General features: G+C 47.2%; 1 protein-coding gene across 1 annotated transcript; it reads left to right on the top strand.

Moving 5' to 3' along the window:
• Window positions 1-4,489: 4,489 nt before the first annotated feature.
• Window positions 4,490-12,231, top strand: F2RL1 (F2R like trypsin receptor 1). Its single transcript, XM_081133853.1, has 2 exons — window positions 4,490-4,730; window positions 9,902-12,231. Exons 1-2 carry the CDS (start codon window positions 4,649-4,651, stop codon window positions 11,011-11,013), a joined length of 1,194 nt encoding a protein of 397 aa, XP_080989979.1. The 5' UTR covers window positions 4,490-4,648; the 3' UTR covers window positions 11,014-12,231.
• The last annotated feature ends 1,440 nt before the right edge of the window (window positions 12,232-13,671 follow it).

Below are 13,671 nucleotides of genomic sequence, written 5' to 3'. Positions count from 1 at the left end.
CAGGCCCTCTTTCTTCCACGTTCCCACCAGCTGTACTACAATGGCAGCCATGGCTGCAACTCTTCTCTCTGGCCTGTGTAGCTCCCAAATGCCTTTCACATCAAATCCACCCTCCCATCCCTCACCTCTCCAAGCCGCTTCTCCTTGCCAGCTTCTCACAGGCCTTTGTCATTCTCTGCAGTTTCACCAGGCATTTCAAGAAAACAACTTCCTACCAGCCCCCACCAAATATAGAGCACCCTTGAGGGGGTCCCATTGGCAACACCCTTTAGTTCTTTGAATACTCACAATGTTCTTGTAAGCCAAGTAGTACTGTCCCATTTTATAGATGAGAACACAGGGACTGAGGGTGAACAAATGACAGAGCCAAGGTTTAGTCCAGGGCTGTTGGACTCCCTGTCCAAGCCCTGTACCAGAGTGCAGTGCTGGGTCTCTCTGGCTCCCCCTAGTTCAGGACGGCTTTGTTCCCAGGCCTTCAGGCTAATAGCCTCTGCTTGGTCTTGCATATAGACATGCTAATCATTAGAGAAATTCTGCTTGTGGCTTAAGGACATGAGGGAAGTGTGTATTCTTTATTGAAGTAGTAACACCCAATGCTGGCGGAAGATGTGAGGAGATAGGCATGCTCATATTGTTTCTTAAGGGCAATTTGATAATCATTAAAAGCTTTTAAAATAAACAGAATTTTTGATGTAGCAAATCCAAATATCTCTAAATATATAGTTTGAGACTGCAGAAAGAAATGTGTGTACCAGGATGTTGTGAATGATTTTACAAGAAAAGTTAGCAATCAGCTTTCTTTGAAATGGGCTGGTGGTTAGACTAGGTGAGCTCTGGCTCCCTTCTGACTCAGAAGCTCTGGAGCGGAGCAAGGGGGCCAAGTCTGTCTTTGGCATCCCTTTCCGGTCCCACAGTAAGTCTGGGGGTGCCCCCACCCCACTGGACTCTCTCCCAGAAGGCCTCATCCCCCATGCTCTCAACTCATCTCTCTGAGGTGTTAGTTTACTTCACTGACTTATATATTAGACTTGGAGGGGACCTTGAAGCCCTCTGGTGTGAGAAAGAGGAGCCCTGAGGGGGTGCCTCATTCCCCCAGTGTCTCTCATCTTGTCAGCGGGGGAGCAGAGCAGTCTGGATGATAGTCAAAGATTGGACCAGGAATGGAGGGCTCCCAAAGAAATAATTTTTAATGATAATAATTTCAGGCATTAGTGACCAACTACTGTCTAGGCTTGTGATCCTTGATTGGTTTGTGTGTGTGTGTTTTGTTTTATTTTACTTTTTTAGATTTTTTTTTTTTTCTGCGACTCAAATGATTGGGGAAACTGTTTTTAAGGAAAAGAGTTATGAAGACTTTCAAATTGGGCGGGAACTGTGGCTGGGCATTGCATCACTAAGAGGAGTATAGAGTTGGTCACGATGTCATGGGAAATGCAGCCATAGTCTCACCTTTCTGAAATGAGGGGAGCAGACTGGCACCCTACCCCTCATGAAAGTCAGGTGATGGCATCTGTGCCAGGGACTACTTAATGAAATGAGCACATGATGGGAGCGAGGTGTGGAGAATAGTCATTATGCCACATGGTGATTAAAAAAAGGTGGAACAAGTGACCAGTGGGGCTGACACACTCATTAGGCAGCACTTGTAGGAGTCCATCCCTCTTCTCTTCTCATATTCCTCTCCCTGTATCATCCACCTACAACTCCTACCCGATTTACTTTTATTTTTGGTCCCAGAAAGACCATCCTGCCAATGTCAGTGATGTAAAGATAGGGTCCAGAATTGTTGGTTCAACCTTCAATGCCCTCGGGATGAAAATGCAAAGTGTCTTTCATGGTAAACACAAGCCCTTCATAGATAAGTCCTGCCTATCTTTGAGCTTTTCCCCTAGCCAGTCTCCTTCATATGGTCTGGGTTCCCACCACAGTGCTCCCCAAATGCATCACACTTTCATATTGTTTCTCTTGGGGGTGGTCTGTCCCTACCCCTTTATACCAGGAATAACAGAGGCTGGTCTCCTTTCCTCTTCCCTCTGGGCAGTGAACTGTGGCCTTGTGACTGAGTTCCGGTCAATGGAATATAGAAATGTTTGTGCATCACTCTCAGGCCAGGGCTGTGGAAACGTTATATGCACAATCCTTCATGCTCTTTTACTTCCACCATGAGCTGAAGATGGCAGAGTCCCAAGATGGGAGAAGCCTGGCTCATTTATCCCCACGTGGAAACATAGCCTTGGTTTTTGGCTTTAAGTGAGTAAGAAATAAACATCTACTTCAGTGAACCACTAAGGCTAGAAGATTTATCTGTCATCTTATCTTAAATAATTTAACTGTTTAATTAGTCGTCCTTCAAGGCCCTCTTCAGATGCCCCCTGCTCTAGGAAGCCATTTATGACTTCTCTAGGCAGGAGTGATTTTTTTTTCTCTGTGTGTCCATAGCTCTTCAAAGACCATCTACTTAGGTAAATTTGGGGAAATGTATTATTGGGGATATGGTTAAACAACGGCTAACATGACATTTTATAGAATTTTGTCTGCCTGAATTATCTGGAACCCACATTAGTTTTATTAATTGGCCCTGTGGTGGGTTTAGTGAGAGGTCACACACAGGACACAGGGCCTTTATCAGATGTGAGCTCCATCCTAGAAATTCATGGGCCTAAAATTGTGGCTACTCAGTTAATGGTTGTTAAAAAATTAATGATGGTCACAGGCAACTGAGTCACCAAACTTTGGTCTCCTAGGGAGGATCATGGACTCTCAAGGTTCAATGAGGCTATTTGGACTCACCCACTCTGGCCCCCGAGCCAGGGAGGGAACTCGTCACCCTGGCTGAACTTATGCTCTGGTCCTTTGCTGCAAGAAAGGCAGTGATGTGACCCTTAACCTCAGCAGGCAGCCCTCAGGACTGGGATGAGCAGGACTATTAGAAATCTTTCTCCATTGAGCCAAACAGCCTCCCACCGTGGCTTCCAGATTTCTCTTTTCTGCTCCTCCACTACCCAGTAATTTAAGTGGATAACAATACACTTTGTGTATGTATTTATTTATTACTTATAAATATATCTTTATTGATTTCAGAGAGAGGAAGGGAGAGAGAGAGAGAGAGACAGAAACATCAATGATGAGGGAGTCATTGATCGGCTGCCTCCTGCATGTCCCGGACTGGGGACCGAGCCCTCAACCCGGGCATGTGCCCTGACCGGGAACTGAACGGCGATCTCCTGGATCCTAGGCCGACGCTAATCACTGAGCCACACCCGGCTGGGCTAAACTTTATTTTTTAAAGCAAGTAAAAAGTATGACAGTGCCAATATGATGAAGGCTATGTGCGCCCACCACTAATCTCACAGTCCTCTCCCACCTCCTCTATCTGCTTATATATTTGTTTGGACTATGGGATCCCCGCGTGAAAGAGACTTTGGTGGCAGCATTTGCAGTGCAGTGATTAACAGAAGAAAGTGGAAGGCACAGACCAGGGTTTAAATGTGAGCGGCATTTACAACCTGTGTCTATAAACTGAATGGCTGTGGGCAACCTCATGCGCCTTTCTAAGCTGCATTCCCTTGACTGTGAAATGGAAATACTCGTTACATTTATTGCGAGGGTTGCTGAGGGGATTAAACGGGACCGGGCTGTGAAATCATTAGCACTCGGCATATAAAGTAGCTTTCCCGAGCGAGTCCTCTCCTGCCACCCCACGGAGGAGGAAATGGGCTCTGGGGAGGGGCGGGGGCAGAGGGTTGTTGGAGGTCGCGGCGGGTTAACCGCAGAGCCGAAACCTCTTCCCAGATCCCTGCCCCCCTTCGGTGGCAGGGAACCCTTCCTGCTCCCCACCGCCTCGGTGGGTGTCCGCCGCCGCCCACCTTGCCTCTGCAGATTAAAAACTCTCCCTCAGGCAAAGCGCCCCCTCCACCGGGAAGCCTCCGCCCCTTAGCGGCCGTCAGTGCCGCGCGCCCGGGTGCCGGCTTTCTGCCGGTGAGGAAAGTGGAGGGCGGGAGGCGGAAGGCGAGGGCTCCTCGGGAGTAATCAAAGGTTAAAGGTAGTTCTAGGCGTTGCCCGAGCCTGGGGGACCCTGGGTCCCAGCGCGCCCCCATTCGCATTCCAGCAGGGCCGCTTCTCTGGGCCGCCCGGGCCCGCGCGCGCCTCGGGCAGCAGTCAGCGGCGGCTCCCACTCCCGGGGCTGGGGGCGCGCGGGGGCGCGGGGCCGGGGCGGGGCGGGCCGGGGCGGGGCGCGGGGGCGCGCGGGGCGCGCGGGGGCGCGCGGGGCGCGCGGGGGCGCGCGGGGCGCGGGGGCGCGGGGGCCGCGGGGGCGCGGGGGCCGCGGGGGCGCGGGGGCCGCGGGGGCGCGGGGGCCGCGGGGGCGCGGGGGCCGCGGGGGCGCGGGGGCCGCGGGGGCGCGGGGGCCGCGGGGGCGCGGGGGCCGCGGGGCGGCGCGGGGGCCGCGGGGCGGCGCGGGGGCGGGGCCTCCCGCAGGTGCGCCGAGCGGCTCAGGTTTCACGGAGCCCTCGCGGGCCCGCGCGCCAGCGCAGAGGCTCCGACGGGGCCGGTGATAGGGCGGCGCTCGCTCCGGGCGCCGAGCGGAGCTGAGTTTCGAGTCGGCGGCGGCCAGTTCCCGCCGGCCCGGCGGCCGTCGCCCGCTGGGAGGATGCGACGCCTGAGCGCGGTGTGGCTGCTGGGGGGCACCGTCCTGCTGGCGGCCTCTGCCTCCTGCAATCACACCTTCCCAGGTAAGCAACTCGGCCGAAGGGGGCTCCTGCCGCGAAGGAGCCGGGGTCCGGGGCGCCGTGGGCGGGCGGTGGCAGCGGGCGGGCGCGCGAAGGTGTTCTGCTCCCGCAGCGGGTTCCCGCAGCCTCCCCTCGGCGGCTTTGAAGGGGCGTCCCGGCGCCCAGAGAGCCACCGAATGGGGACAGCCGGAGAGGCCGAGGCCGGCGGTGCCGCAGGGCAGGCACGGAGTGCTGGCGTCTGAAGGGTGCCGGAGGGCTCAGCCTCCCTCCCCAGGGGCTGGCTTCTTTGCCCCGCGAGGTCATTCAGGAGCGTTTCGCACGCTCTGGAGACACTCCGGGCTGGGCCCCTGGGCCCCTGGAGCTAGCGAGTTGGTGGCTCAGGGTGGGTGAGCGGAGCGCAGCCCGCGGCCTGGAACCTTCTCTTTTTCGCAACGCCTTCAGCCTCTGGAGCTGCGTCTTTGGGTCGGCCCGTGGCGTCCAGACCCCCGGGGCGCAGCGGCTCCGGCACGGCGGGGGCTCCGCCGGGCCCCCGGGGTCGCCGGCGCTCGGCTTCAAGTTTGTTAGGCCGGTTGGGCGTCGCGCAGATTTGCGGATGGGACTTCTGGAGCGCTGCCTGGATTCGACCAGGTGGCCTGAGTTAGGGCCTTGGCTTTCCAGGTCTTTCCTTGACCTACCGAGCGCACAACTGGCTGCCACTCGGGTCGGAGGCCGCCAGCCCCGAGAGCTGAGCCGCACGAGAGCCGACTGGGGCGGTGCCCAGGGGCGCATCGTCCGCGGCGGCCGGGGGTCGCGGGTGTGCGCGGGTGTCCCGCTGGGGGGTCTCCCGGGCGGAGCCGGCCTCTGGGGGGGGGGGCGGGGGCGCGGCCGGAGGTCGTGCTGCGGTGAGGCGAACCGACCCCGCTGTTGGAGGCTGCCAGGGTAGCCGGCCGTGCGAGGTGTTTATTCCCCCGGGAAGTTTGTAGGCCTGCTGTGAAAGCGGCCCCTGTTCATAAAGACGCTGCACAAGAGCAAGTCACGGACTCTGAGTTGGGTTGAAGACTGTGTCATTGCTTTACCTCCGGAGTTACAGGAAAGCGTGCTGTGGTGTACCCCTGAGAACTGCACCACCGTATGCATTTTATTGTCAGCGTTTACTCATTTCCAGACAGTACTGAACGTGATGAACATTTCTTCATTTGCCTTTGCCTTTTAAAGTTAGAAACTTAAAATTTAGGAGCTAAACTTAGAATGTGCAAGCATTTTGGAAACAATGTGTGGTGCAGGTGTTTCAGTGCTTTTATGATGCAGGCCGATCCCATAGGAAGCTTGCTCTGAGTATTGGCTTGCTCTTGTTTACAAAGTGACTGCGCTGGGACTGGGGGATTCCTGGAGTATAAGGTGAACTTAATTTAACAACAACCACAAAAATCAAGTTACTTGTTAACCAGAACTATTTAATATTGCACTTTGAGTGTTTTCTTTTTCCTCTGCATACTTCAATCCATTTTAGGGTAACTTTCCTCCCAACTTGAGACCAAATCGATTTTGATTAAGAAATAGAACATCACCAATGTTTCTCTGGCCCTCAGCCCATACCTTTGCTCATCTCCGTTTTCAGTGGACCTGTAGCTCCTCAGTTTGCTACAGGCCAGACAACAGCTTTTTCTTCCCACAGGCCTTACCCTGAAAGACTGCTGCATGGAAGGAAACTCGGCCTAGAGTACAACCTTCTCATTTTACAGATGCGGCCCACTGAATTGGAGGGGGAGGGCAAGGAAAATACTTCATTAGGCTTCCCTTTCTTTCCTATCACAACAGTAATTGATAATTATTTGTGTAAATATGTTTAATCTGTCTCCCCACTGGATTGTGAGCTCTTGGAGGCCAGGGACTCTCTGGTTGTTTCCATCGCCATGGTCCAGCACAGTCATTACCTAAAGGACCTCAGTAAACAGTAAATGCAGAATGAAGTGAGGGATGTGCCCAGAGTGACCTGGCAGGTTGATGGCAGTTGGGTATTTAAATCGGTTTCTTTCATGCACTTGTTACTTTCTACAATATCACAAGCCTGGAAGGTCCTCTATGATACAGTCATTCTGTTTTTCTTTCTGAGACTGAAACTTCTGTTCTCTTTGTTATTGGTTTTTAATGATAACAATAATATGTGATCACTGTAAAGAAAAAATGAGAGGGGGGGAAAAAAAAGGGAAAAGTTCAGTTAAGTCACCCTCAGTATCCAAATAACCACTGCTCACATTTTGGTATCTGTCCTTTCCCATGCTTTCCTGCACCCATGCATAAATATGTGTTCATAAATATAGAAAATTTTTTGTACAAAGCTGGGATTATATAAACATCAGTAGCACGTCAGTAACTATAAAACATTTTATTGACTCTAAAATATGTTACAGTAGAATGTATCTTACTTTTTAAATTGGTCCCGTTGCTGGATACATGGGGTATTTCTAAGGTGTTGTAATAAGAGAGAACACTGATGAGCATGAAGATGGGATTTCAAATTCATATTGGTTCCCTGGCTTGCCTTGCAGTTAATTAATTAACCTTGATAAGTGATGTTTTAGCGAAGTCTGTGTTTGACTTTCTTATGGTTTTATTAGCTGGGCAAGTGTTGAGAGGAAAACCGTTGATCCTGAGAGAACTCATAGGAATTTACTAAAGTTGCCTAGAAAGAGGTACTTTGCAACTGAAGCTTCTTATTTTTCAGCCTCTACTTGTAAAGGGTGGGAACAAAAGAAGATTTGCAGGTAGGAGATGGTAAAGAAAGGGAAACAAGAGGAGAGTTAACACCAATAAAGCTCTTGTTTTATACTTGGTTCGGTGGGGCATGCTTAAAATAACAAAAAACAAGTGCTTTGAAAGTTAAAAGTTTTATAAGCATTTTTTCCCAAAATTGTACAAATCAGAAGGGTTAATAAAAGTGAAAATCCCCCATTCTCTCCCCTTTCCACAGACTTCTCTAGGCACAAATATATGTATTTTGTAACAATAGAAAGATAATACTATACATGCTGTCCTATAATTTATTTAACCCAATAAATCTATTCATTGTCAGTGTGTAGAAACCTGTTATACTTTTTTATTAAAAATCAAGTTCCTAATGTATAAACTTGAATTCTGTCAGTGATATATACATACCTAGATTGATTTTTTAGGACAGAGTTTAGGCTAAACACATAAATTCAAGGTTCCAAGCAGCTGAGCCAGCTAGGTTTCCGTATTTTGACAGCCTTTCCTCCCAATGAGATGGGTCTGTACTATAACAACCTGTGCTAATTCCATCATAATATTTATCACACTGTACTTTAGTTACTGGTTTATCATTCTCCCATTAGATTGGGGTTCCTTAAGGGCAGAGATTGTCCTGTTCACTTTGCCTTGATAAGCTCCAAATTATTTGCTAAATTAATAATGAACAATATTTCTATTCAAATTGTATGCATTTATTCATAATTACAGTATTGAGCATTAATCTCCAAATATTCTATAATCTGATTTAAAATCCTCAAATTTAAATGAAAAACTTATACCAAGGCTTTGATTTAGTTTGTGCTAAATTATTTTTAAAATTTGTAGCTTCAAGGCTTTTTATTATAAAAAGCTGGTACTCATTCACAAACTAATAACTTAAAATTCATCATACATTTACTTCATTTATTTATTTTTTGCTTGATTTTCTAGTAAATCTTTAGCGTCATTGATTTTGTCTGCTAAATAAAGAGATCCTCCCTTGTCTTGGTGATTTAAAAGCACAATTCGTTATTGGTCCTGGCCGGTTAGCTTAGTCGGTTAGAGTGTCATCCTGATACGCCAAGGTTGCTGGGGACCAGAAGTCTGAAATCAAGGTGGTATCTTCCTGAAGGTTCTAGGGGTGAGAATCTGTTCCCTGCCTCCTCTGGCTTCTGGTGGCTATTGGTGTTTGCTGGCTTGTTTCTCGGCATTACTGTGATTTCTGCCTCCCTATTCATACCTCTTTCCTCTCTTCTCTATTTCTCTCCCAAATCTCCCTCTGCCTTTCTCTTATAAAGACACTTGCCATTGGATTTGGGGCCCACCTGGATAATACAGGATGATCTCAGATGTAGATACATCTACAAAGGGCCTTTTTCTAAATAAGGTAGTGATCACAGATTCTGGGGATTAGGACGTAGACATATCTTTTAGGGGCCCCCTTTCAATCTGCGACACTAAGTGAAAAGTGAAGTATTGATCTCCACACCCTCTAACCCTTCACCCAGGCCAACTACTCATCCTGTTGAACATGGGTGCAGAGCTAGAAGTAAAAGTGATGACTGAGCATGAAATTTATCAGATTGATTTGGGAGTAGGTTTAACATCCTCCCTGGCGCACTTTGCTCTGTTTTCTCTACAAGGTGGAAGGGCTGCTCTTCGTAAAGTACGATTGTTCAGTGTCCTCAAGTTGTCTCTCATTTTTTTCTGCAGGTCCATGAACACTTGGTTGGGGCAGGTTGTAGGCTGAATATGTCATTTATTTGTTTGTGATTTCTAAAGTTTAATTCATAATATGGGGATGAGATTGTGAGTCGTTAAAGCTTGCCATATTACTTGCTTGAAAGTCAGAACACAAATTTGTCTTTGGTACACCCACCTGTCCACTCACCTTGGAGCCAGAAAACTGGCTGCCAGCTGGCCTCCAAGGGAAGGTCTCCAGGAGGCCCCCACAGAAGTGGGGGAATCCTTGCCGTTGCTGAGGCTGTCCTTGTGGGTGGAGAGGGAATGTCCCTTGTGTTCCAGAGTATGGGGCTTTAGGATAGGGAATGATTGATAGGCCAGGCTGTATCCTGTCTCAGCCAGAGTGAGATGGTCATTATAACAGTTAGGAATTAATGAGGATGGACAGTTTGTAAAATAAATTAAATACTGTCAGTTTTATTGAGATTCATAAAAATCAACGTCATTCCACACATACTCCACAGCCCTCTGATTTTAAAAAAAACAAAACCATCTCACTGTAAAACAAAAACAAAAACAAAACAAGGAAACAAAAACCAGGCAACAGAAATACCACCAATCCAGTCACCCAAAGAAAGCCCCTGTCAGCATTCTGTCTACTCCCCCCGTGTTTATCTAAAGTGCTTTTGCTTGGACATACCAGCATGGCTGCTGAAACCTTGGTTTCTGTAATGAGCCTCATCTGCCTTGTCTTTCTTGTACAGGAGTCAATAGATCCTCCAAAGGAAGGAGTCTCATTGGTACAGTGGATGACTCGTCTCGAATCCCTGGGAAAGGAGTTACAGCGAAACCAGGCTTTTCTGTGGATGAATTTTCTGCCTCCCTCCTGACTGGAAAACTGACTACCGTCTTTCTTCCAGTTGTCTACACGATTGTATTTGTGATTGGTTTGCCCAGTAATGGCATGGCCCTGTGGGTCTTTCTCTTCCGAACAAAGAAGAAGCACCCCGCTGCGGTTTACATGGCCAACCTGGCCTTGGCAGACCTCCTCTCTCTCATCTGGTTCCCTTGGAAGATCGCCTACCACGTGCATGGCAACAACTGGATTTATGGGGAATCTCTTTGCAAGGTACTCATTGGTTTTTTCTATGGCAATATGTACTGCTCCATTCTCTTCATAACCTGCCTCAGCGTACAGAGGTATTGGGTCATTGTGAACCCCATGGTGCACACCAGGAAGAACGCCAACATCGCCATCGGGATCTCCCTGGGGATATGGCTGCTGATTCTGCTGGTTACCATCCCCTTGTATGTTGTGAAGCAGACCAATTACATCCCAGCCCTTAACATCACAACCTGTCATGATGTTTTACCTAAGGAGGTGTTGGTGGGGGACATGTTCAACTATTTCCTCTCTCTGGCCATTGGAGTCTTCCTATTCCCGGCTATCCTCATGACTTCTGCCTATGTGCTGATGATTAGAACACTTCAATCTTCTGCCATCGATGAAAACTCAGGAAAGAGGAAGAAGAGAGCCATCAAACTTATTGTCACTGTCCTGGTCATGTACCTGATCTGCTTCACTCCTAGTAACATTCTGCTCGTAGTGCATTATTTCACTATCAGACACTGGGGCCAGAGCTATGTCTACACCCTGTACATTGTAGCCCTCTGCCTCTCCACCCTCAACAGCTGCATCGACCCCTTTGTCTATTACTTTGTTTCAGAAGACTTTAGGGGTCATGCGAAGAACGCTCTTCTTTGTCGCAGCATCCGTACGGTAAAGCAGATGCAGATATCCCTCACATCAAAGAAATCCTCCAGGAAATCCAGCTCCTACTCTTCAAGTTCGACCACCATTAAAACCTCCTATTGAGTATTCCAGCTCCTCTGCTGGAAGTTTTACAGAAGGATTTGGAGCGTACTTCATGTTATGGGATGTTTCTGTTGTTTCCTGACCAGGAAGTTCTTATCACATACCATGTACATGCAGCACCTCTCAGGATTGCTGGAAACTTCCCCGTTGTCATGAAGAAAGTCCACCGATGTCAGTTTCAGAATTCCTCTACTCAGATGCTCCCAGGAATGAAACTTATAAAAGCAGACTTTTTAGAAGGTGGCCAAAACACAGAAACCCAGTGACTTGCAAAAACTGGTTTTGGCATGACGACTAAGTTCTTAGCTGAAACTAAATTTCTTATACACCTGGGGTAAATCACTGTCTTGTTAGGGCTTAAGCGCCCTCAGAGATGATCAGTCCAATTGACTGACTTGACAGATGAGGAAACTTTTAAAGAGGTGAAGGAGCTGCCCAGAGTTAGGCTTCCAACCAGTGGCAGCCAGTTAGGATTGAGCAGTAGAATTTAAATGGTCAGGGGGGTTCTTGTACCACCTCATTGAAATCATCGAGCATCTTCTTTAAAAATACAGGTTCGTCAGACTCAGGAATGAGAGTTCAGAGCCTGGGGCAGGGCCCAGGAACCTGTATTCTAACAAGCCTCTGCATGATGCTCACTGACGCTCACGCACACCAAGTTTGCCAACCAAAGGGCTGGCTGATGCTTCCATTGGACAAGGTGCCCTGGTAGTTTTTAAAAAGAGAAACAAACAGAATGTTTTGTGTCTCTCTTATGTTCAGCTTATAATGAAGTCGGTTTGTTGACTTACTGGGTCTTTAAGTTTCTTTATTAATCTTGAGCTTTTATATGTATCATTATATCTATGAGGCAAATACAATGAGGATTTTAAACATGAAAATACAAATTTTGTGTAACTTTTTACTGACTTCAGTGAAATCTTCAGGTAGCCCAAGTTTCGTGGCTAGGAACAGAATTTACCATGTAGTATTTTAAGAAATTATTGTTGGACTATTGTCAGTTTTGTTCCCTTGTTATTAAATATGAAATTATAACGCCTTCACCGGGTTTGAGCCACATCTGTTTGGAAAAGAACGCTAAAATGGATGTGATTTGCAGTAATATATCTAAGAGGTACTGGACTCCAGACTGACTTTATACAACTTGTATTTGTGACTTTTTGAAATAATTATTTTATTATATGACTTATAAATAACATGACTATTTTTTACAACTTCTTTCTGAAGTGTGTGTGTGTGTGTGTGTGTGTGTGTGTGTGTGTGAGGGAAGGAATGTAAAAAGCGAAGCAACAGCATTCTTTTAAGAAGAAAGGATGTGATGCTCACACCTTATTTTTACATAAAAAGGGCCATACTGTACAATTGTTCTATAATGGCTGTTTTTCATTTACTTACATTTCAGAATTCTTTCCATGACTGAATCCATAGGTTGACCTTCATTTTTAAGGGATACAGACTATTTAATATTTTGACTATATTGTGATATATTTAGTCATTTCCCTACCTATGGCTCCCGCCCCCATTAAAATGGTGCTGCACTGAACATCTGTGTGCAGACGTCTTTGCGTTTCTGTGGGGTAAGTTCCTGGAAGTAGAATGGCCAGGTCAAAAGTTACACCCCATTTTAAATTTTGGTAACTCTTGCCAAATGGCCTTTAGTAATTTGTACTTTTACCAAAAAGTGCATTTGCACCTGTTTCCTGAAATGCTCATCTGCACTTGATCCATCCATCTTTTGAAATTTTACTAATCTGATTGGGAAAAAAAGAATGTTGTTCTTTTCATTTGTTTTGAAGCAGCACAGGCAGGGCAGGATTCTGAGTCCGTCATTTCCTTGTTTTGTTACCTCGGGAGATACTCCTCCGTGCCTCAGTTTCCTCGTTTGTAAAATGAGGATAATATCTTTCTTACTGAGTTAGTAGGATGAAACGTTTGGCACATCTATGCACTCATACATATTATGTAGCATTATTTACTGTTACTACTCTGCTAATGAGATCTCATTTTTGCTCTGCCCCCTCATGTCAGTGCCAGTTGTATCCTGCCTGCCTTGTTTTCTCTGCTTTGACTCTCCTAGCAGGCTTCTGGGGTTGACCCCATTTTACAGGTAAGAAAGCAAAAGATGGCGGGTACAGGATAAAAGGGACAGGAACAAATGGATCACAGGGCCTGCAGGTGTTCTGTGGGGTGATCCAGTGGGAAAAATATTTTTGGTATTTGCCATTTCTTTAATAGTCATTTTCATAATACATGCTAAAAAAATAAACTGAACAAAATATATAAGTAAAAAATTTTTTTCTTTGCTACCCATGCCCATTCTCATCTCCCAGAAAGTTAATTTTTATAATAATTTGTTTATATACAATATATGTATATTAACCCTTCAAATAAGAATGAATATATTGCCCGGCTGGGCGTGGCTCAGTGGTTGAGCATCGACCTAGGATCCAGGAGATCACCGTTTGATTCCCAGTCAGGGCACATGCCCGGGTTGCGGGCTTGATCCCCAGTGGTGGGCGTGCAGGAGGCAGCTGATCAATGACTCTCATCACTGATGTTTCTCTCTCTCCCTCTCCCTTCCTCTCTCTGAAATCAATATATATTTTAACAAAATGAATATATTAAGATAAGAATGTGTATATAAATACATATATGTGC

The sequence above is a fragment of the Miniopterus schreibersii genome (assembly GCF_964146895.1).
Source record: "Miniopterus schreibersii genome assembly, chromosome: 3".
Classification (NCBI taxonomy): domain Eukaryota; kingdom Metazoa; phylum Chordata; class Mammalia; order Chiroptera; family Miniopteridae; genus Miniopterus; species Miniopterus schreibersii.
This window is presented reverse-complemented; position numbering and strand designations above follow the sequence as displayed.

Excerpts from the sequence above, each read along its gene's own strand:
- F2RL1 (XM_081133853.1), top strand. The coding sequence starts at position 4,649 with ATGCGACGCCTGAGCGCGGTGTGGCTGCTGGGGGGCACCGTCCTGCTG. Across the intron at positions 4,731-9,901 it reads CTGCAATCACACCTTCCCAG|GAGTCAATAGATCCTCCAAA; the intron begins GTAAGCAACTCG and ends TTTCTTGTACAG.